This window comes from Nothoprocta perdicaria, unplaced genomic scaffold (assembly GCF_003342845.1).
Source record: "Nothoprocta perdicaria isolate Ctin4 unplaced genomic scaffold, notPer1 scaffold_6, whole genome shotgun sequence".
Classification (NCBI taxonomy): Eukaryota; Metazoa; Chordata; class Aves; order Tinamiformes; family Tinamidae; genus Nothoprocta; species Nothoprocta perdicaria.
The window spans coordinates 4,912,585-4,933,216 of NW_020455865.1; the positions used below are offsets into that span (position 1 = coordinate 4,912,585).

The window sequence follows — 20,632 nt, forward strand, 5'->3', positions numbered from 1 at the left end:
GGCGCGGCTGGCGGAAGTGACGGCGGGGTTTGTTGACAGCGGAGGCCGCGGCGGGGGGAGCGCGCCCAGGAGGACGCGGAACCGCCCGCCGGGGCCGCCCCCACCCCCCGCCGGGCCGGGCCCCGAACCGCGGCCGCCCGCGCGGAACGCGGAGGCCGAGCGCGCCGGGAGCGGCGGCGAGCCGAGGGCTCCCGGCCATGCGTGACCTTCCGCCGAGAAGAGGCGCCGCGTAGCTCCTCGGCGCAGCGCCGCAGAGGTCAGTGCTTCCCGCCGCCCCGCTCCGGCCACCGGGCAGCAGCAGCCCCCAGCTGGACGTTTTGTGCTCGGTTTGTGCCCGCGCGGGGGTGGCGTTTTCTGCACCGGTTGCAGGGACCCGACCATTAACGGGAACGCAGTGATTTGCAGCCGCAAGATGCCGAGCAAAATGACAGTGCAGTTTTCCTTCAAAATCTCCCCTGTGCCAGACTCCGTTTGCTTGAAATCTGTTCACATCTTTCTTTATAACTGATATCTGACGGTGTTTATTATTTGCCCTCTCCTTGGACAAGTACCCGATGTTGAAAAAAGCAGCTTTAATCCTTAGGGCAGCGTAAATGGTCTGTGGCTGYCGGGGAGCCGCACGGTGCCTGGCTGGGCATCAGGGAGAGAGGGAGAGAAGACGAGGCTGAAGTCCAGGGCAGAGCGTTACTGGCACAGGCGTCCCCAGGAGCGTCGAGAGCAGCGCGGGCCACTGAAGCCAAGAACACCTTGAAAAATACAGATGTAGCCCCAGATAAGGCCTGTTTGCAAGAGAGGGGCCCTGGAGCTGGCAGGCTGGTGAGGRGGGAGAGGGAAGCTGCATTTTATGGTACTGCAGGTTCCTTTAGGTCCCGGGATGGTGGGAGGCTGCTCTCACTCCACTGATAGGGCTGCTCCGGTGGGTAGTCTGGTATCCCGGCTTTTATACGGCTGCTACCTTGCCTTGAAGGGGCTCAGTTCCTTCGTGCATGGATATGGCAGGGATTCAGGTGGAGAAGGAAACTGCCAAAAGAGATTTTCATCCATAGTCCCRCTGCCTTCTCCGTTCCTGCGTTTGCACTTTCTGCTTCTTCCACACGTCTGTCGTGATCCTGCAGAAACACAGGCGCCAGCCAGCACCGGTGACAGCCCTGCAGGCAGGCGACTTGCTGCTCTGCTGCCTGGGGATAATGATTAGGCAAATGTTAGTGATTCATCAGCATCTCTGGTTCTTGTGTTTTTATCAACAAAGCACCCTGAGCTGCTCTGCAGAGAGGACATTCCTCAGTGGAGTCCCACTGTTGGCACTGCCGCCTGCCCCTGGCCACATGTCACATTGTGAGTCTGTGTGGAATTTCATAGAGGAGGCGCTAGCCTGGGTTATGTCAAAGGACCATGGTTGCAGCCTCAGCTCTGGGTGCTACTCTAATATGGGTAAGAAATCATGAGGGGAAAAGCTCTTCTTAGGTGTTATWTTACCAGGGGAGTTTAATGACTTTTCCCCTGCAGGGAACTTTGTTGGGGGATTTGTGGGAGCTTGGAAGTTAAAAGCGCAGCTGATTTCTCCCGGACTGGGATCAACCAGCTGCGCTGTGATCGCCCCAAGAGCCGGACCCTGGAGAGCTGGGAGCTGCAGAAAGGCAGAGCTTGCCCTTTAGTGCTCTAAGCTGCTTGGACAGGGCCCAAGCACTGGCCTTTTCCAGCTGCATGTGACAACAGATTTTTAGTGGGAATTTGTTTCTGAGGTCCCTGGCTGCCAGTAATAAACAGGGCAAGAACACGGGCTCCAGGAGCTCTGGTCTGATGGGCCAGGTGAGCTGGTGGGAATATCAGAACACATTTCCCTGCTGGTTCAGATATTCCTGTTGATCTTGCCTTTCTGGAAAGATTCCACCCAGCAAGCGGGACTTGTTCTGGACAGGAAGCAGATGCATCTCCAGAACAGACACAGGGCAGAGCACAGGACACCTTCCTCCTACCTGCAGCGTCCTAGTCAGCGCCTGGAGGAAACTCCCACGCTGCAGCCAGCGGCCCCTATAATCCTCGACTCCTCTCCTGACATAACTACAACGGAGAGCGCTGTTGATTATGGATTTCCTTCTTTTGCAGTATGACTCAAGACCCACCATCTTACTTTAGTTCTTCGTACCACGCATATCACAAAGGTCTGAGTTACAAAAGTACCCTTGGGAAGCTGTAATTCCATGTTACGACCCTGGCTTGGGACACAAGTGACTCAGAGCAGCAGATTGTGCCCTTTAGACTGTCTCGCGCGTGGCTACAACTTTTATGATTGCTGAGTTTTATTTAGTTTTTCTCCGCTCCCTGCCTCTGCTTTTGCTTGGGGACCTTTCTGCCTCCTGAGCCAASACCAGCAGAGAGGCTGCCTGAGATCCCTCAGGAAAGCCCACTCCAGTTCTARGTCAGAACACAGCAGGTCTTAAGGAGCCTGGGGATTGAAACGTGATCCTGCCAGTTGCCTGCAGCTGCACAGAGGAAGGAGAAGTTATTGATCAGGCTCAAGTAAAGCCAAAAGACAAGGCAAATTCCCTGCTGGTGCCTGGCAGTGTCATCCAGTTGCCCTAGAAGGGGTTTGGCCGAGGGAAGCAGGGCCTGGGGCGCACACCTCCCTGGCGAGGTCCAGCATGGCAAGGCCTCTGTCACCGCCTACGTCCTTGAGTGSTTGCTGTGTCTGCCGTGGGTTAATTCTGGGGCCAACTCTTTGTCCCTGGCACTGAAACACACCCTCAGAAAGAGAATTAATGAGACACAGAAGGAAGAAAAGAGCTTTGATTTGCAACTTGTGCTGCCCTCATGTTTGCACAGAAATCCATTCTGCAGCACAGGGAGGGATCAGAGGGCCGGGAGCCCGGGCTGCCAGGCAGGCTCAGGCACAGCTGTGCTCCTGTYTCCCACAGAGACCATTTGGAGCCTGAATTTGCAAGGTTACCTCATCCTCAGTTTTAACCGATCCTTTCTAATGGTGTCATGGCCCAGGCAGGGAGCATCTGAAAGTACCTCTGAGGGAAAAGGGTGCCTGATCCATCCAGGCTGGCTTTGGAGATAGCGATTAAGGTCAAGAAAGCAAATTAAATGCTTACTATGTTATGATAATACTGCATGAGAGAAGAAAAGAGCACAGGAGACTTTAAAGGACTTCTCAGAAGCAGAGAGCAGGGGACACACAGGTATCCTGCTCTCTGCAGCCACAGGATGATAAGAGGTTGGCCACATAGTTAAAAACATGTTGCATCAACTTTGACAGCAAGGGCTGCTGAGCTGCGGCCAGAGGGGAGCTACTGGCTCCATGGCACTGCAGTCCTGACTACCTATAGGGATGCAGCAAGTGGAAAGGCGCAAGCTTTCATGTCAAAAATAAACATTTCAAAAAATGTATGTGTGTGCATGAAAAGTATCTAGAAGGGCTCATATTGGGTTGCTTCTAATGTGATTTGACCCTTTGAAAGTAAAGGGAGTTTTTGTTAAACCAAACAGGATGATCTTCCTCTAATTCTCCCTGCTTTGTTATCCAGCATGAAAGAATAAGAAGGGCAAAGAAAAGCCCCTGGCCTTTTTGCAGCTCTTTCACACATACTTTCTTGTGGCAGCTTGGAGTGGTTTAGGTGAGCAGCTCCCAGGGAGCTGCATGCATCTGTGTGCTGCCATTCACCCCCCTGCACTGCACTTGCAAGGGAAAGCCAAAGCAGTCAGTACCGTGTCCTCTGCCTTCTGCTCTGCTTCACCCTCTAGTCCAAGGAGCCTGAAGCTGCAAGAAAAGCTCAAACGTGAAACTTCATGTGCAATGATGGCAATCACAACTACAGGCACAAGACGAGGGCTACTGTGTTTGGCCTCCACAAGGAATCTTCCCCACAGTAAATTCTGTGGTGGTTGATCCAACCCTGCCTGAAGGGAACAGAGCAATGTGGTTTCTGCCACTTCCCTCCAAACGCCCTTCATCAGCCAGATAACGCTCGCAGTGAGGAAACATTTGCTTGCTGTGTAGCCTCACTACCCAATGTGTTTCATATTAACTCATTACTGCAGTGTCCCCCAAAAAATGCAGTGTCATTTTATCCCGTGTTCACCAAGGAGGGAGCATAAATCCCAAGGAATCAAGGACACACTTGCAGAGAAGCCCAAATGCTGCAGGTTCCTTTGATGTCAGCCAGTGACTGGCTGCAAATACAGCAGCAACATCTCGCTAGTACAAGAGCTTTGCAGATCACCTCCARTATCCCCATTCTCAACATGTCTGTTTTCCCTCTGCTTGTAGTTGTCCTGATGCCCCTGTAAATGCACCCTGGAATTTCCCTCGTGTGGAGGATCTTCTGAATCAAAAGCTTCTTTCTGCGCTTCCCCTTCCAGTTCCTTCCTTCAGGATGGCATCCGACAGCCCAGAGTCACTGATGACCTTGTGCACCGATTACTGTCTTCGCAACTTGGAGGGGACTCTCTGCTACCTGCTGGACAATGAAACTCTCCGGCTTCACCCCGACATCTTCTTGCCAAGCGAGATCTGCGACAAGCTCGTCAACGAGTATGTCTCCGGCCGGTGGAGAAGCTGTTGTCTCCTTTGGGGAAAAGCCCAGGGAAGGGGAAACGAGGGAATGAAGTTCTTTAGGAAAGAGTGTTGAGAAGAATGCAGGGAAAAAGAAATGGGAAGGAATTCACAGGGCTCTTCTTTGATGTTTGATCCTCATATTGGAAACACAACTCGGCTTCAGAATGAAGTGTCCCAAGGGTACTTGTACCGATATATGCTATTCTAATTCTGCCAGTCACTATTCCCCACATAGGTAAACTCAAAAGTAGAAAAAAAAAGAAAATCATTATTTGATCCAAGAACACCAGTAAGCAACAGAGGAGCTTTCCCATTTCCGCACCCTGACATCATTAAAACTCAAGTCAGAGAAATAAGAGCACAAAATACAGAAGCTGCATTTTAAGGCTGCTACTCCTATAACTTTACAAAGCAACCTGCTTCCAGGGATTTATAACCTGGTCATCACAATCTGTCTCAGTTGAACCACTGCCCATGGATTCTGGCAGAGAACCCTGGCCAGCTAATTTTCTGAAAGGTGAAGATGAAACACCAAAATACTAGTGTTAAATGGGTGGAAAAGTCCCGATGTCCATGCTCGACAGAATGCAGTTTGCCCAGAAATATCCATATGACCTCATGCAAATCTCTTCCTATGAGATTTTCCTAAGGGTTGTTAGTTTTGTGCAAGAGAAGATCCCAGCCCAAGTTCCCACTAGCCCATAGGCTATTTTGGGTGATCTGCAGGGAGTCTGCGTGTGCTCACACGCTCGGTCACACATTAGTGACCAGCACAGATGGTAGAGCTGTAGCGGAGCCTGTGTGTCATGCTGTGCTAACATCTTTGCCCCTGATACAGGTATGTGGAGTTGGTGAAGACAGACAGCATCTTTGAACCCCACGAGAGCTTCTTCACCTTGTTCTCTGATCCACGGAGCACGAGGCTAGCTCGGATCCACCTGCGGGAACAGATTGTGCAGGACCAGGACCTGGAGGCCATCAGGAAGCAGGTGGTTTTGCAGTGACGGCCTCTGGCTGTCACGTCACACTAGCAGCAGTGACACGTGGGCACCAGCTAGAATCGCAGGCATCCTGAGATTCTCAAAGCTCCATTCCTCTATTAGAAAAGAATCCTAATTCTTTCTTTGGAAGAATCACAGCATCTCCCTCCTCAGATYCCAAAGCCCCTGTCAGGGATGGAATGGGGACACGGAATGGCCAAGTCAGATGATAGCTGGTCTTGGGCTTCTCCCAGCAGGAGATAGTGAAGGGAACGGTGGAATACTTCCACTTGTGAARTATTTCTAACGATTTGATTTCCCGTCTTCCAGGATCTTGTTGAGCTCTACTTGACTAACTGCGAGAAGCTGACAGCCAAGAGCCTGCAAACCTTGGTGAGCTTCAGCCACACGCTTATCTCCCTTAGCCTCTTTGGCTGCTGTAATATCTTCTACGAGGAGGAGAACCCTGGAGGCTGTGAGGATGACTGTTTGGTGAACCCCACTCGCCAGGTCTTGGTTAAGGACTTTACTTTTGAAGGCTTTAGCCGCTTGCGSTTCCTGAACCTCGGCCGCTTGATCGAGGGGGTAAACGTGGAGACGTTGCTTCGGCCTTTGGCCTCCCTTGCAGCTCTTGATCTCTCTGGGATCCAGCTGAACGATGTGGGATTTCTGACCCAGTGGAAGGACAGTCTGGTTTCCTTAGTGCTTTACAACATGGACCTTTCAGAGGAGCACATCCAGGTGATCGCACAGCTCCGTAAGCTCAGGTCAGCAGACTTCTTCCTTCTTTATCCTTTTGCCACAGATAAGAGCCATGCAGATYTCTTGGGAATGGGTTACTGGCCCATTGACTGAGAGACATCCACAACTGCTTTCAAGTTAAAAATGCTTCCTTAAACAGGCTCAGTCATTAACTTGCTGTACAACTGAAACATCTAAAATCAGCCTGGGTTTTGCTTGCAAAATTGTATCAAGGCCATTCACATAGCAGAAACTCTGTTTAAAAGTCATAACAGAATATCTGAGAGATGGGGAAAATGGTTGTGGATGTGTGCAGGTACTGGTGTAGTGAAAACCACACTGTAATTCAGCCCTTGAAACTACCAGTCAAATATCCAAATTTGTCTTTGAGACAAAACTAGGAAAAAACCTCTCCCACAGCTCCTCACACTGTCTGCTCTGCTCTCGCTAAGCACACTGTGCGTGGATGGAGCAACCAGGGGAAAGAGCAGCCAAAATAAATTGGCACTCGGGACTTAACCTTGCTGACAGTGGAATGACTTGCTGAAACAGAACTGAGACAATTGCTATTCGAGAGACACAATGGTATCAGGAAAGGGATTCAGGACTTTCTGAGGTAAAAAGAGGGGCCTTACTGTTTGAGCAGCTGATACTTTCCAGTGGCTTTAATACCGAGTCTACTGGCTGCAAACACTAGGGGGTACTAGGGTTACACATGACCCAAAAGTCTCAGAAAAATCTCCTGGAGTAAATCCGAGTAACTTAATTCAACCCTGGATATTTTCAGTGCAGCTTGGTCTGCAACACATAGAAGTMATTTTTATGAACAGAACATTGGCTCCTGTCTTAGGCAGTTTAGAAATCTCTCCTAAGGAGTCTTAGCTACTGCTTGGCAGGTCAGAACTGKCCCCGTAGAGCAGACCTGTAAGGGACACCACTTGCACGTGGCAGTTGATCAAGTTGTCCCACAACTCCTGTGGTATCAAAAATCCACCAAAGCATAAACACTTAAATACCTAAAAGATACATGAACTTAATAGAGAGTAACASCCTGGGGTGGAAAAAGAAAAGATTGCAGAGCAGACAAACTTGTGTTACTTAATTTGTGGGGTGAACCAGCATATGTTTTGGGAGATGCAAAGATCCTCCAACGCATCTTAATCCCCAGGCAAAATTGCTCAGGTGGCTGCTGTGGTGGAGCCTGGGAAAGGCAGTCCCTGAGCCTAGAGCRGTTGGCTTTGTGGTGGCCAAATACACCGTGCTGCACTCTGAGTAGGCTTCCACCAGGCATCTGTGACTGTGGTTAGACACAAGCCAGATCCTGCTGCCAGATCCTACAGAACCATATTGCTGTATCTCAGAGAGGAAAGGGGAAGAAAAAAAGAAACAAAAACAAACCTTGGTTTCTCTTTTTTTTTTCCTGATAGAGTGGGAGAAGTCCCAGCTGATGCTTTCCAGGCTCTGAGCTGCTCTCTGTCATTTGCAGGCACTTGGATATCTCTCGAGACCATCTGTCCAGTTACTACAAATTCAAGCTGACCCGGCGAGTTCTCAACCTGTTTGTGGAAAGCTTGGTAAACCTTACTTCGCTCGATATCTCAGGGCACACCATGCTGGAGAACTGCACTATCCCAAGCATGGAGGAGAAGATGGGCCAGACAAGGCAAGGGAACAGTAACTACTCATGTCTGTTTGGATGGAAAGTTTTGTCAAAATTGAATTAAGGACAGTTCTGTCTTCTGCGCTTTCAAATGCTTTAGGTCTAATTAATATTAAAAAGCAAGATACAACTGGTGCTAATTCTCCCTGATGCTAAAGACCTATATGGGAATCAGTTATGATTCCCATCTGTGACATGGATAGGAGCTTTAAATGTAATAAAAAAATCAACCTACCTGTCTTGCACACGTATCTGAGGAAATATTCCAGCCCTTCTTTTCAATACACATCTTTCCGAAATCTTTAGCACTAGTTTATATTTCCTCTGAGAGGAGTCTGAACCCCTTTACACATTTTCTAAATGAAACATTCTTACCCCAACCAGAGTCCAGGCTCTTCTGAGGCATTTCTGCACTGAGTCAATATATGCATGTTTATAGGAGAACTGGCTATACTAGGGACTTAGAATCTAAAGGTGGATTTTCAGATTCTACCTTTCTGCTAGGCAAGTCAACCTTTGAAAACCCCAGGGCACCTCAGCAGAGACACACTTGGAAGTCTGTTTTTCCAGGTCAACCAAGAGCTCTGCTGTCCTAGTCCCTGAACACTTACAAACAAAAGCAAACAAGCAGGACAGCATTGGCTCCTTTCCAAAGCTGCTGAAAAAGATATTGGCTCCTGCTTAACAGGAGCAGTGCAGTCAGAGTGAATGGAGAGCAGATACCTGCCCCTGTGGCAGAGAAACAGCAGGGTACCAACATGAGTGATCTCTTCTTTTCTCAGCATCGAACCAGCAAAGAGCAGCATTGCTCCCTTCCGGGGTCTGAAAAGACCACTCCAGTTCTTGGGCCTTTTTGAAACATCTCTCTGCCGCCTGACACATATTCCAGCTTACAAGGTAATGAGGCAGCAAAAAATATTGGCAGGGGGTAGTTGGTGGAAGTGCAAAGAACAGCAAAACCCCTGGCTGCCAGTAGAGAGGAGTTCTCGAATTTTGGCATGTGACAACTTGAGCTCTGACCTTTCAGTAGCCACTTGGTAATGCAGGAGAGCTACCAGAAGGCAAGACAGGCACCACAGTTTTCGCAAGGGGAAGATGTGTGCCTCTTAGATAAGGGCCTGGGAAAAAGCACCCAGCAAGGTGTCTATCCTTATTCTAACAAAACAAGGATTTAAGACAAGGAAGAGGAGCCTTACTTGTGAGGACCATCTTGCTGCCATGAAGGGGCCATTCTTTCCCTCTGGGCTGAGAAGTGACATAGGCCCTTTGCTCCCACATTGGGCCAAGTCCTACCAGCAGGAGAGAAAACAGTTGTGTGCTTTAACCTTCTAAATTTACCCTCAAAGCTCCCTTCTCATGCTGCCTTTCCTCCTGCATCCTTTATTCTCTGACTCTTTCTTTGTCTCCATGCCAGGTGAGCGGGGACAAGAATGAAGAGCAGGTTCTGAACGCTATTGAGGCTTACACTGAACACCGACCAGAAATCACTTCCCGGGCCATCAATCTCCTTTTCGACATTGCCCGTATCGAGCGCTGTAGTCAGCTGCTGCGAGCGCTCCAGGTGAGCCCAACTAAGCATTTATCTTACCCCTCAAGGGAGATTTTTCAAGCCCAGGCTTTCTGCTGCCCTTGGACACCATGGCAGGCCATTGAAGAGGAATTTCCTTCCCAGTTTGTGCAGTGAAATTGGGTATCTTGATTTTGTGAGATGCCTTTTAGGATATTCCTGCAACATCAGTGCACTGAAGGTTCACGTTTCTTCTCTGCAGCTGGTGATCACAGCCCTGAAGTGCCACAAGGATGACAAAAACATCCAGGTAACAGGCAGTGCAGCACTGTTTTACCTGACCAACTCCGAGTACCGCATGGAGCAGAGCGTGAAGCTGCGGCACCAGGTCATCCAGGTGGTCCTGAACGGCATGGAGTCCTACCAGGAAGTCACAGTAAGAGCAGCCCAACCTCCTTCAGCTCCTATAGACCTGCCTTCCCTGTCTTTTCCCTTCCTTTCTTCTAGCCTGATGTAGCATCTAGGCCCTCTGAGCCTCCAGGATATGAGTCAAGACAAGCATTAGAGAAAGCCCAGATCCATTCCTTGCCTTCATTCCATAATGGAGATTACATGCAGGGCACTCTTTCTCCACATGACAGAGAAAGCAAGTGATGAGGTGATAGTTGTGGATCAAAGTTCTTTTTAGGTGATAGTTGTGGATCAAAGGATGTCTAAAGCCCATGGTATAGATGTCCAGCCCTTATCGTGGCAATTAGGGGTGAAGATGTGCAAGCATTAGGGGTGTTGAGTCTATAGAAAGTGACATTATATTAAGGCACTGTACCAGAAGGTTGCTGATCTTGGATAGTACAATGCCCCTGGATTGTAGAGTGGCAATTGCTGCATGGTGAGTTTATTGGCAGCAAAGCAATGAAACTGGGCGATTGTGAGATGCTAGAGTGACAGCAAGTGAGAAAAGGGAGGTTACAGATAAAGCACAAGGATAGGTATGAGGGTAATAGAAATTTTAGTCATAGCAGTTAGGCAAGAAAATGGTTTTGGTGCTAAACAGCAAGGGAACATGAGGTGATAGGACTGTGTTTTCTTAGCCTCCCAGCACAGTTTGCTTATTCTTGCCCTAGGTGCAGCGGAACTGCTGTCTCACACTGTGCAACTTCAGCATCCCCGAGGAGCTGGAGTTCCAGTACCGCCGAGTCAACGAGCTGCTGCTGAACATCCTCAACCAGAGCCGGCAGGATGAGTCGATCCAGCGCATCGCCGTGCACCTGTGTAATGCTCTGGTCTGCCAGGTGGACAATGATCATAAGGAAGCCGTGGGCAAGATGGGGTTTGTCATGGTTGGTATGGTCCCAAGTTGTCTGCTTACACTTAACCAGGCTACCATGGTTCCCTTACAGCAGGGCAGCAGGCACGTCCAGCCAGTGATTCAACCTGACAGTGTCACAGCGGGGAACCTGTGTCCCAGCGGTGCTAATGTCTCCTGGCACCTGTCCCTCCATCTGACAGCTCTTCCTGGCTCGCCAGCACTGGAAGTCAGGCTCATAGATAGGCTCTACGTGAGCACAGGGAAGCAGCGTGACCCACTGCTCTCCCATCTTGAATGCATTATGCTCTTTTTGGAACTGATACGATCTTTGACCCACCTCCTTCAGCATCTCCCCAGAGTTTGCACTAGTTTCCCAATTCATGTCCACTCATATCCCACACCTTTCCAAAGACCTGCTCAGGCAACTACCCTGATACAGTTACCACATTTCTAACTTTGCAAAAATGCTTAAAATGGATTTCACTGTAAACTTCGCAGTTCAGGGACTCTGAGCAAATACCTGCAATACTGAACATAACTTAGTCCCATTAAATCAGAGGAAGAAATACCAATTAGGTTTTGTGCAAAAGGTCAGATTTTCAGTCTGCATTTACCTGCTATTGGCTGTAGCCAGGTGGTTGTAAGCTCTGTAATTTCTGACCTGTTCTCACTCTCACCTTCCTTGCCTACAGACAATGCTAAAGCTGATTCAGAAGAAGCTGGCTGATAAAACGGTGAGTGTTTTTACCAAAAAATATACAAAGTATTTTCTGTTCAGCCTGACATAGGCATGTTGATCAGTCCAGGATGCCAGCCCAGTTTTTCTACAAAACACTAGACATCCCAGCTGGTGTTGTAAGATATTCTCTCCAGAAAGGAGAGGGGGGCGGGTAGCAGGGAGGCAAAAACAACAACTACAACAGCAACAACAACAAAAAAAAACATTCATCAGCAAGCTGAAAGTGAATAACAAGGTCYTCTTACCTGTGAAGTTCTCTGACGTTATGCCAGAGATGACATACAAGTACTTGGTTTGCATTAGCAAAGCTCTGTTTCTCTCCCTCTTTGGCTCCATAGTGTGATCAGGTGATGGAGTTTTCCTGGAGTGCCCTCTGGAACATCACTGATGAGACCCCTGATAACTGTGAGATGTTCCTCAACTACAGTGGCATGAAACTCTTCCTGGAGTGCTTAAAAGTAAGTATTTCTGGCTTCCTCTAGAGGAATATTGGCATTACTAGTAGAAATGCAGGTGCATGGGCACAATCCCTGGCTGAACTGATCCACAAGCAGACCATCAGCGTATGTCACTATATAATAAAAACTTGCATTTTTTATCAATTTATTTATTTTTTAYAGCCATCCACCCCATAGGGAAAAAAACATGCATATCATCATCTTCTTTCCCTATGCTGTATTTATAAACACAGTCCCCCTTAAGCAAGGCAGCAGTGGATAACAGGCCTCAACTCCCTCATTTCACATAGCTTGAATGCTAGAGAACACTGCTCACTACTCAGAAATACTCCACTTTTCCAGATGCACTGCACAATCTTTCACCAGAGCTGCCTGTTCTCAGCACCATCACAGTCCTACACAATCCATCCCATCTCTTGTTCCTTTAGGAATTCCCAGAGAAACAGGAGCTGCACCGCAACATGCTGGGCCTCCTGGGCAATGTAGCAGAGGTGAAGGAGCTCCGCCCGCAGCTCATGACCTCCCAGTTCATCAGCGTGTTCAGGTGAGTGCATCTGACAGACAGCTGGGCCCAGGCAGGGTAAAATGTGCTGGGGCTCTGCTGTTGAATCACCTGGGAACGTGTAAACATTTGATGCCTCAGCTTGCTTTCCCATCGAAAATCACATAAAACTAAAAGGAAAGCATAAGGCAGCTTGCATTGCACAGCGTAGGTGTGATACAAGTGACAAGCTGAGTCCCTGAAGAGCACTGTGTCCRTTTCAGGCCAGAGATAATTTCTCTGTGATCTTCTGTGGTAGAGATCAAAGACATGATGCTTTTCTGTCTGTGAAATGTTGAGTAAGGTCATTCAGGCACCTCTCAGTGATCTCTTCTATGTTTGTAGCAACCTGTTGGAGAGCAAAGCAGATGGGATTGAGGTATCCTATAACGCCTGCGGGGTGCTCTCCCATATCATGTTCGATGGTCCAGAGGCCTGGGGCATATGCGAGCCGCACCGAGAAGAAGTCGTAAAAAGGATGTGGGCAGCCATCCAGAGCTGGGACATCAACTCCAGAAGGAATATCAATTACAGGTGAGGAATAGAGAAGCTTGGCCCACTTACCCAAGAGCTGGGTTTGTCCCAGGAAACACGCAGCAGCAGACAGGAGGGAAGAGGCACGGCCCAACTCTGCCTAAGGTGAAGGAGAAACATCCTTAGGGACATATTCCTTAGTGAAGGTTTCACATCTTCTTTGAAAGTGTGTCTGACACACACACTGCTGAAATTAGACATCTTGCTTGGCAATTCCTATAGGAGAAATATGGGAACCCAGCAGATATTGTGGCATGTTTTTGGTGAAATTGCATAATTCAGAAACCCAGGATCTGACTCTCTGAAACTGCCTGCAGTTTGTTGTTGTTGTTTGTTTTTGTTTCTTTCCTGAGATTGCTGTCCCTTTTTCCTCTTCAAGTCTGTTTCTTTCTGAAAGTCACATGGATTGCTGCAGCTTTCAGTTTTCTCTGGGGGATATTTAAACACAGTTCCTAGAAGTCATATCAAGAGTTAATATAACTGGTGTAATCCTCCAAAGCCCTTCATGTAAGAAGGCATCAGGTACTCTGCATTCCCACAGAGCTGGGCAGGGATCCAGAACGAATGGTATTCCAATGCCTGAGCTGTAGTGGAGACACATGATTGTTGCCAGAAGTCACAGAGAAATCATTGCACATGAGCAGCCAGCTTTGGCTGGGTATAATCTTATTCTAGCTGCTCTACAGAATGATCAGTGCTCCTGGGTTTCAGCTGTCCTAAGAAAATGACTGACACAAGATAGAAATAAGTTCCTGGGCTCAGTTGAATTCTTTGCATCCATTACCCTGGACAGCATGTTTATGCTGAGCTCGTAAGGCCTGTAAACCTGCCAGCACTGCCATGTGACACAGGCTTACTCTTTGATGCCACAATCTTTGACATGCCAATGGGATTTACTGCCATGGTATGTATGAGCACAGAATTTGCACTGCTTTGAATGCCAGAGCTGCTGCAAGAAGCAACCTTGGAATCTTTCACTTCTACAATTTTTCTGTGCAGGTCATTTGAACCAATTCTTCGACTCCTGCCACAAGGGATCTCTCCAGTCAGCCAGCACTGGGCAACCTGGGCACTGTTTAACCTGGTCTCTGTCTACCGTAAGTTCTACATTAGAAAACTATGTTTACTTCCCTGGACAGTGAACCTCTTGCTGAAGGATCTGAGCTTGCTAGAAAAAGCCATCTTCCCAATTTAACTACATGCACGTGGAGAGAACATTCTTTGAATGCTGGAGGAATGTCCAGGCAGCACAGCCAGAACAGAAACAATGACATGTAATACAGAGCAAATACCTTCAGTATTTCCATCCTTCTGGCAGTGTTTTTACATTCTTGTCCATTCTATGGCCTCCGTGTTCACAGCCAGAGTACCTGTAACAGGCTGACTCCATAAAAAAGTTCTGTGCTGTCTCATACAGCAAACTCCCTTCCTGCCACCCTGTTTCCTCCCTCTGCGAAGCTTCACAAAGACCTGTTTTATTCTTTTCTCCGCAGCTGACAAGTACTGCCCACTGCTGATCAAAGAAGGTGGGATTCCTCTTCTGAAGGACATGATTAAAATGGTTTCAGCACGGCAGGAGACCAAGGAAATGGCCCGGTAGGAAATCAATGATGTGCTGTCAGCAAACACTCAGTTTAGCTTCAGTTTAATTTTTATTTCCCCATATGGAGCAAGGCTACCAAATAAAGGCCTGCCCTAATGGCAGGAGCCTAGGGAGGTTTCTGTAGGTGGGCAGTACACAGACTGATTGATAGTACACAGAGGGGTTTGATGGACACTAGGCAAATGGAAATGTGTTGTAGAAGTGGCTTGATAGCCAGGAGAACCAAACCTGCTAGTTACATCTCTTATGCAAGCAGTCTCCTGTCATTATTCTTCTCCATACTTGTTCAATATCATACCACTCTGTCACCAGAAAAGCTGATGGCACAGTTAAAATGGGAGAATTTTTAAAAGACGGAGCGAGTCCACCACCTGTAGGAGCTTCCCCAGTGTACCTTTTTTTTTTTAACTGACCTTCCTTTGAAGTCATCCTTTCAGAGTTTTAAATGCCAGCTTCAATTTCTCATCATTGATACTCTGAGAACTRTGATTTCATACCTGCAGGAGGAATGAAACAAGAGAGGTAGAGATTGTCTGGGCATATATACCTTTTGGGTGGGCAGCAGATGCACCTTTAGAGTTGCTAAATGCTGGAGGTGACGGAAAACAGCAGAAAACATAGCAAAATATTGTTACAGGTTAAGCAGATTGTGCMTAGATTAGAAAGTGAACAAGTAATGGGACAGCACAAGAATGATAAATTTCCAAATGGAAAATCAGGGACAAATGACAGAAGAATGAAGGACAGATGTTTGTATGCACATTTGCTGATGTGATTCAGAGATGCCTGATGATTTAGGTATGGTCACATATAGATCTGGATGTATATAATGTGGCTTGCAATTCAGAGGAGATGAACTGAAACTCTAAACTGCTTTTGTGGAGTATATGGGTTTAGACTCAAATATTGCTTGATGTATATCTCAGGAAAGATACATTGCCTGGTGTAAGCAATGTACATTTACCTAGATTACTGTTATTGGCCCACAACTATAATGTGATAAGTTTTTAACTCTATCCTCTCTCCTTGTCCTTATTTTATCCATAGGAAAGTTATAGAGCACTGCAGTAACTTTAAGGAGGAGAACATGGACACTTCCAGATAGAGGCAATCACCTAGCGCCTCTTGCCAGCACTGTATCCAGCTTCTCTCTAATTCACTGTATGTAGGGAGGACTCTTGGCTGTTGGAAGGAAGCTTTATGTGTGTGTGTGAGACCCTCAGTAGATGAAGGTGAACAGGGGAGGGGGGAGGGACTTTTTGCACAACAAAATGCTTTCATTAAATTAGTGGACTTTTTCGTTATGAAGTTTCAGATTGAAGTTTTGTGTGTATGATTTCTGTATAAAAAAAAAAGAAAACAAAAAACGACAACTACATTATGTATCTTTTAAAACTTTTTTTTTTTTAGACCACACAGAAAGCCTCAAAAGTCCATGAGCTTGAAGATCTAGTTGTGTGATCGCTAGTGTGATGTTTTTAATTTCCCACTTTTTAGAAAATTCCCTTTTGCTGTATTGCATGAGTAACGTCCTGTAATGTCTACAAGAACACCAGTCCTGAATTGGCCTTGGCCACCAAATGGGGTTACAGGCAGTGATGAGTAACTTATTTGCTTAGAGAATTTGGGGAATGTGATACCAGAGACTTAGACCAAAAGARTTGACCTTCTTAGTAAACAGAGTAAACAGGGAAGAAAGTTTTCTCAAGCCTATTCATTCCCATCACAGGATTTATAGAAGACTCCTATTAGTGGACGCGCTGCTAATTCTACATGGGTCTATCAGAAGTAAAACATTCCTGGTAAAGTCAAGTTCTGTTTTGTCCCCTTTGGCAGTACAGTAGGATCTGTCACCCCATCAAGCCTCAGAAGGCCGGGGATGACCCCCAGAGCCCATTGCACATTCTTGGCAACATTTCTCTCTAAGGGAGCCTGTACAACAAGGAACAAGGTTCATTCATGAAGGGCTATACATCTTCATTTCGGTCCTTAACCACCTTTTTAGTTGTGTTCTATGGGCAAGGGCTACAAATGCCAGYGTGGTTTTCTACTCATCATAATAAGCTCTATTAGGCCCAAGGCAAGAGCAGCTTGTACCATTTGTACAACTTCCAGTAACGGACTGGAGGGGCTTTACTCCTCTGTGGTCTGCATTAGGGCTAGCTGTGCTCAAAGGCAAGTCAGTCTCCTTTTGCAGAAAAGTTCAGTACAGCACAAATGCTATAGAAGGAGGTGCTGACATCTCCTTCTGAGACTGAGGAGTCTTCAGGCACCTTTTGGCAGGTGATCACAAGAGATGGCACCTCTTGTCCCACCCCAAGTGTCTTCCCCCTTTCTGAGGAACAAAAGGCCCTATTCTTACCTGATTCCCACCAGCACTAACCAGTGCAGTCCCGCTCACATCAGCGGATTTCCTCCAATTTATCCTTATGCACGTGAGAGGAGAGTCCCACCGAAGTGTTCTTCACCTGTAAGACACTCCAGACTATAGTGGCTCAAGAAGGCAAAGGCCAAAGTTTATCTCACAGCCAGGCTCTCAACACCACATTGTGCAGTCTACGCTTAAGAGCCGTCTGCTTGTCACAACTCTTTGGTGATTCACAAGCCTTCCCTTGGAAGGGATTTTTATATCTGGTAGCAATGAGAGAAGACTGTGGCCATGTGAATTAGGACATTTCAGGCCTCTGAAATAGCACAGTAAAGCTCACTGCTCTCTTCCCTCGTATACATTGCTCTCAGATTTGATTCGCTGCTATGACAGGTTCTTCTAATGCTCAGTTAATGCTGAGCACATTATAGACAGATCCTAGAGACGCAAACTGACACTTTAAATGACAGAACACAGCTGCCCTGCAGAGGTTTACTTTTTCTGCCAACACGGTGTTACTCAATGTCTTTTTTTTTCATTTTAATCATATGTCATTTGTTTTGATATTGTGAGATCTGTACTTTTTCTTTAAGTATTTTTCAAACATATATATTTTTGTGTCACTTTTGAATTGTTTTCATACGGTCTGCAAAACTTGACAAATTATACTTTTTTGCAATCATTTGATTCAAATGTATTTTTCTCTCTTTTATTACTGTTCCCCAAGAATTTGTGTCTGTACAAGCTTTGAGAAAAGGAAGCCAATTTCAAGATCTGTTTTCCATGTAGTGCTTGTTAATCTTTCTCCTAGATGAAAAACTAAAGGAGGCTGCAAATATTGCTGACCAGCCTCTGTATTAGGGGAGTCAAACTTTGCTTATTTCATTCTCTAACTAGTGCCATCTTTTTCAAGTTGCCTCCTGTGGCAGTGCCCACCAGGCTTGCTTCTTTTTAATGCCCATGTAGTGAAAGCTGCCACTACTGAAATCTTAAATCAAGTGAGAGAAGCACGGGGGATTGTGATTGTGCTGGTGAGGTGGGAGTGGAGCAGAAGGGACACATCACAAATGGGACAGGTATGAGAAACCCGTGTGCCCAGCATGCAGCTACCATGACTGGGAGCCAACTGGAGCTCAAGAGTTCTCAGCTAGAGCAGAATTCAACTTTGCACTGTAACTAGGGCCAAGCAATGAGGTTTCACCCTCAGTTTTTGGCAAAACTGCACCAAGGTTAACGAACAAAAGATGACTTGGTTGTGTCCAGATTGGGATTTACAGGCATGAGGAGGTTGAGTTTCTTCACACTTGCACCCCTGTAATTTCAGGCCTTATTGAAGTACCCCAAACTAATTAGTTGCAAGCTGCATAACACATTTGTTTCACTATGTATAGATAAACTCAATTCTAAATGCTCACATGTCATCAGGCAAATCCTGATGAGTAAGAATGCTGTACCTTAATGAGAATAAAAAGCAACATGGAAATTCCTGCAATCAGATAGCCCAGCCTGCCAGAAATGCTTGGCTTTGTGAAGTGTGTCTCTGCTCCCAGGGGGAAGGAGGACTTGCCACAAAGTGATCTCTAACAGCTACTACACATGAGCTTTTCAGCCAAGCTACCAGCAAGATAAATTACAGAGACAGCATTAGGAAAAAAAAAGAGCATCCCTGTCGGTGTAATAAGAGCTTTGGCTACAAGTTCCTATTTCTTCAAGCCAGAGTTCTGTGAGGTGGAAAGTAACACTTTCCTTTCACTGAAGAGCAAAAGAAAGAAAGAGTCTCTCAAATATCTCAATGTAATTCCAGAATGCCTGTGATTTGGAGTTTGAAACTGTATCTCACTTTCCCTAATTGTGAAACAAGAAGGGCTTTTGAACCCTAGACTTTACGCTTGTGCCATGACCTGAAGCACTTTTAGGAGGCAAATTGGAGCTAAGGAATTGCTGCTGTGGATACAATGCTGAGGACAGAACAGGACAATTGCCTTCAGACATCGAATCAATACTCTGCAAAGGAGAGGAAAGTGGCTGATTCTCACAAAAGTCTTACATGAAAAGGGGAAGATGGATACCCTGAAATGCTCAACSAGTTACCCAGAAGCTTCTCAGTCCTTCCAGCTTCGCTGGAGCAAAAGAATGAACCAGGAGACTTAACTGCATAGGGAGCATGAAAGAGCAAAGGACCAATCATTCCCATCAGCGATCTGGAATGGGGTTATATCTACCAAATGAAAATCAGGCCCAAGAGTAGTTCATAATATGGTAAGATACAGCAGAGGGACAACTTGTATTCTGAAGTTGTCCCCTTCACACACTTACACTTTCATGTTTTCACTCTTACATTTCATTTAATATTCAATAGCTTGACAAGCAGAGCATGAGCACAACTCAGTACTACTCTGCAGAGACTGGGCCAACAAAGGGAGCCTCTACCTTGACTGTAAGTAGTTTCCTTCCTGGCTGGAGGATGTCTCCTGGTGTCKGTGGCCCAGGTCAGTGTATATCAGGTGTTTGCCATTTTCTCTGAAACAGATAAAAGAACAAGCTGGTGCTTCCCTTTTACAAAATCTGTGGAAGGAACTGTGTATAAAGTCTGGCATCTACATGTATGATGCTTAACACCAAGAAGTACCAGACTTGCTCATCTGGACCAAGTCAAGGTTTAGGAATAAAGGCTATGGCTCTTTGTAACACTACAGATCTGTCCCATCTRCATCACGCTGTTATCACCCAGCACCTACCTGCTGGCTCAAATGCTGTCTGTTCAGCACTGCATTCTACCCAGCTTGTCACCTGCATCGAGCTCCTGTTGGACTCACTTTGGTCTCTGCGGAAGATGAGGAGGTGGAAGAGTTTTGGAGCAATGAACCTATTCCTCTCTGATCACTGGAGGAAGAAGGGCAGGAGGAACAGGGGCATTCCATTGAGACGTGACTTCAAAGAATGCGCATGGCCTTGAGATTGCTAAAGAAGCAGCCAGACACGCTCAGGTGTTAAAAGGATGGCTTGTGCTGGAAAAAAAAAAAAAGAGAAACAAGAGAGAATTAAAACAGCTTGTCTCCACGACAACGAGAGGGTATGAAGCACCGAGGTTAACAGTTGTCAGTGAGGGATGAAAAGCAACATGGGGACTGGCTGAGAAGGCAGCACTTCGAGAAAAGGAATGATGGAGATTTCTTCCTGAAYGGAAATTATTTTTAACAGACTATATTTTGATTTCAATTAATTGTCATTGAATCTCTGAAATTCTTGTTAAAAAAAGTTTTTTCTTTGATTTGTTTCAGGAAAATAATCTCAGTTATAATGAGCAAATTTCTGCTTTTACTCTGTCCATTAATTTGCCTGATGTTGAGAAGCCTGATTCAAATGTTTGTACATGGTAAAACCAAGGGGGGAAAAAAAAAAAAAGAAAAAGAAAAAGCACAACTCTTGCTTCCTTACAATTCTGAATGGATTTTGTTTTCCTGTTGTATCCATTGGGATACCTGCTGTGTATTAAACCTAGTGCTTAGCAATGTCCTATTCCTTTGGTCTATGAGTATGGTTTACTTAAGTACATTATTGGTTCTTTTACTGTCATATATTTCATTAAAAATGGAAAGAACTGCCATGTGTTGATGGTGCAGTTCCTTGG

General features: G+C 46.5%; 1 protein-coding gene across 2 annotated transcripts; it reads left to right on the plus strand.

The window, feature by feature from the left end:
• Nucleotides 1–170: 170 nt before the first annotated feature.
• On the plus strand, nucleotides 171–19,705 carry ZER1 (zyg-11 related cell cycle regulator). 2 transcript variants are annotated; one of them, XM_026049168.1, is made up of 16 exons: nucleotides 171–256; nucleotides 4,274–4,537; nucleotides 5,400–5,550; nucleotides 5,872–6,308; nucleotides 7,769–7,945; nucleotides 8,725–8,839; nucleotides 9,357–9,503; nucleotides 9,712–9,885; nucleotides 10,574–10,789; nucleotides 11,451–11,492; nucleotides 11,836–11,955; nucleotides 12,384–12,499; nucleotides 12,842–13,030; nucleotides 14,030–14,127; nucleotides 14,524–14,626; nucleotides 15,681–19,705. In XM_026049168.1, the coding sequence occupies exons 2-16, from the start codon at nucleotides 4,380–4,382 to the stop codon at nucleotides 15,736–15,738; spliced, it is 2,301 nt and encodes a 766-aa protein (XP_025904953.1). In that variant the 5' UTR covers nucleotides 171–256; nucleotides 4,274–4,379; the 3' UTR covers nucleotides 15,739–19,705. The 2 variants fall into 2 exon arrangements, with proteins under 2 accessions (XP_025904953.1, XP_025904954.1); XM_026049169.1 differs by having other exon boundaries at nucleotides 4,366–4,537.
• Nucleotides 19,706–20,632: the final 927 nt, after the last annotated feature.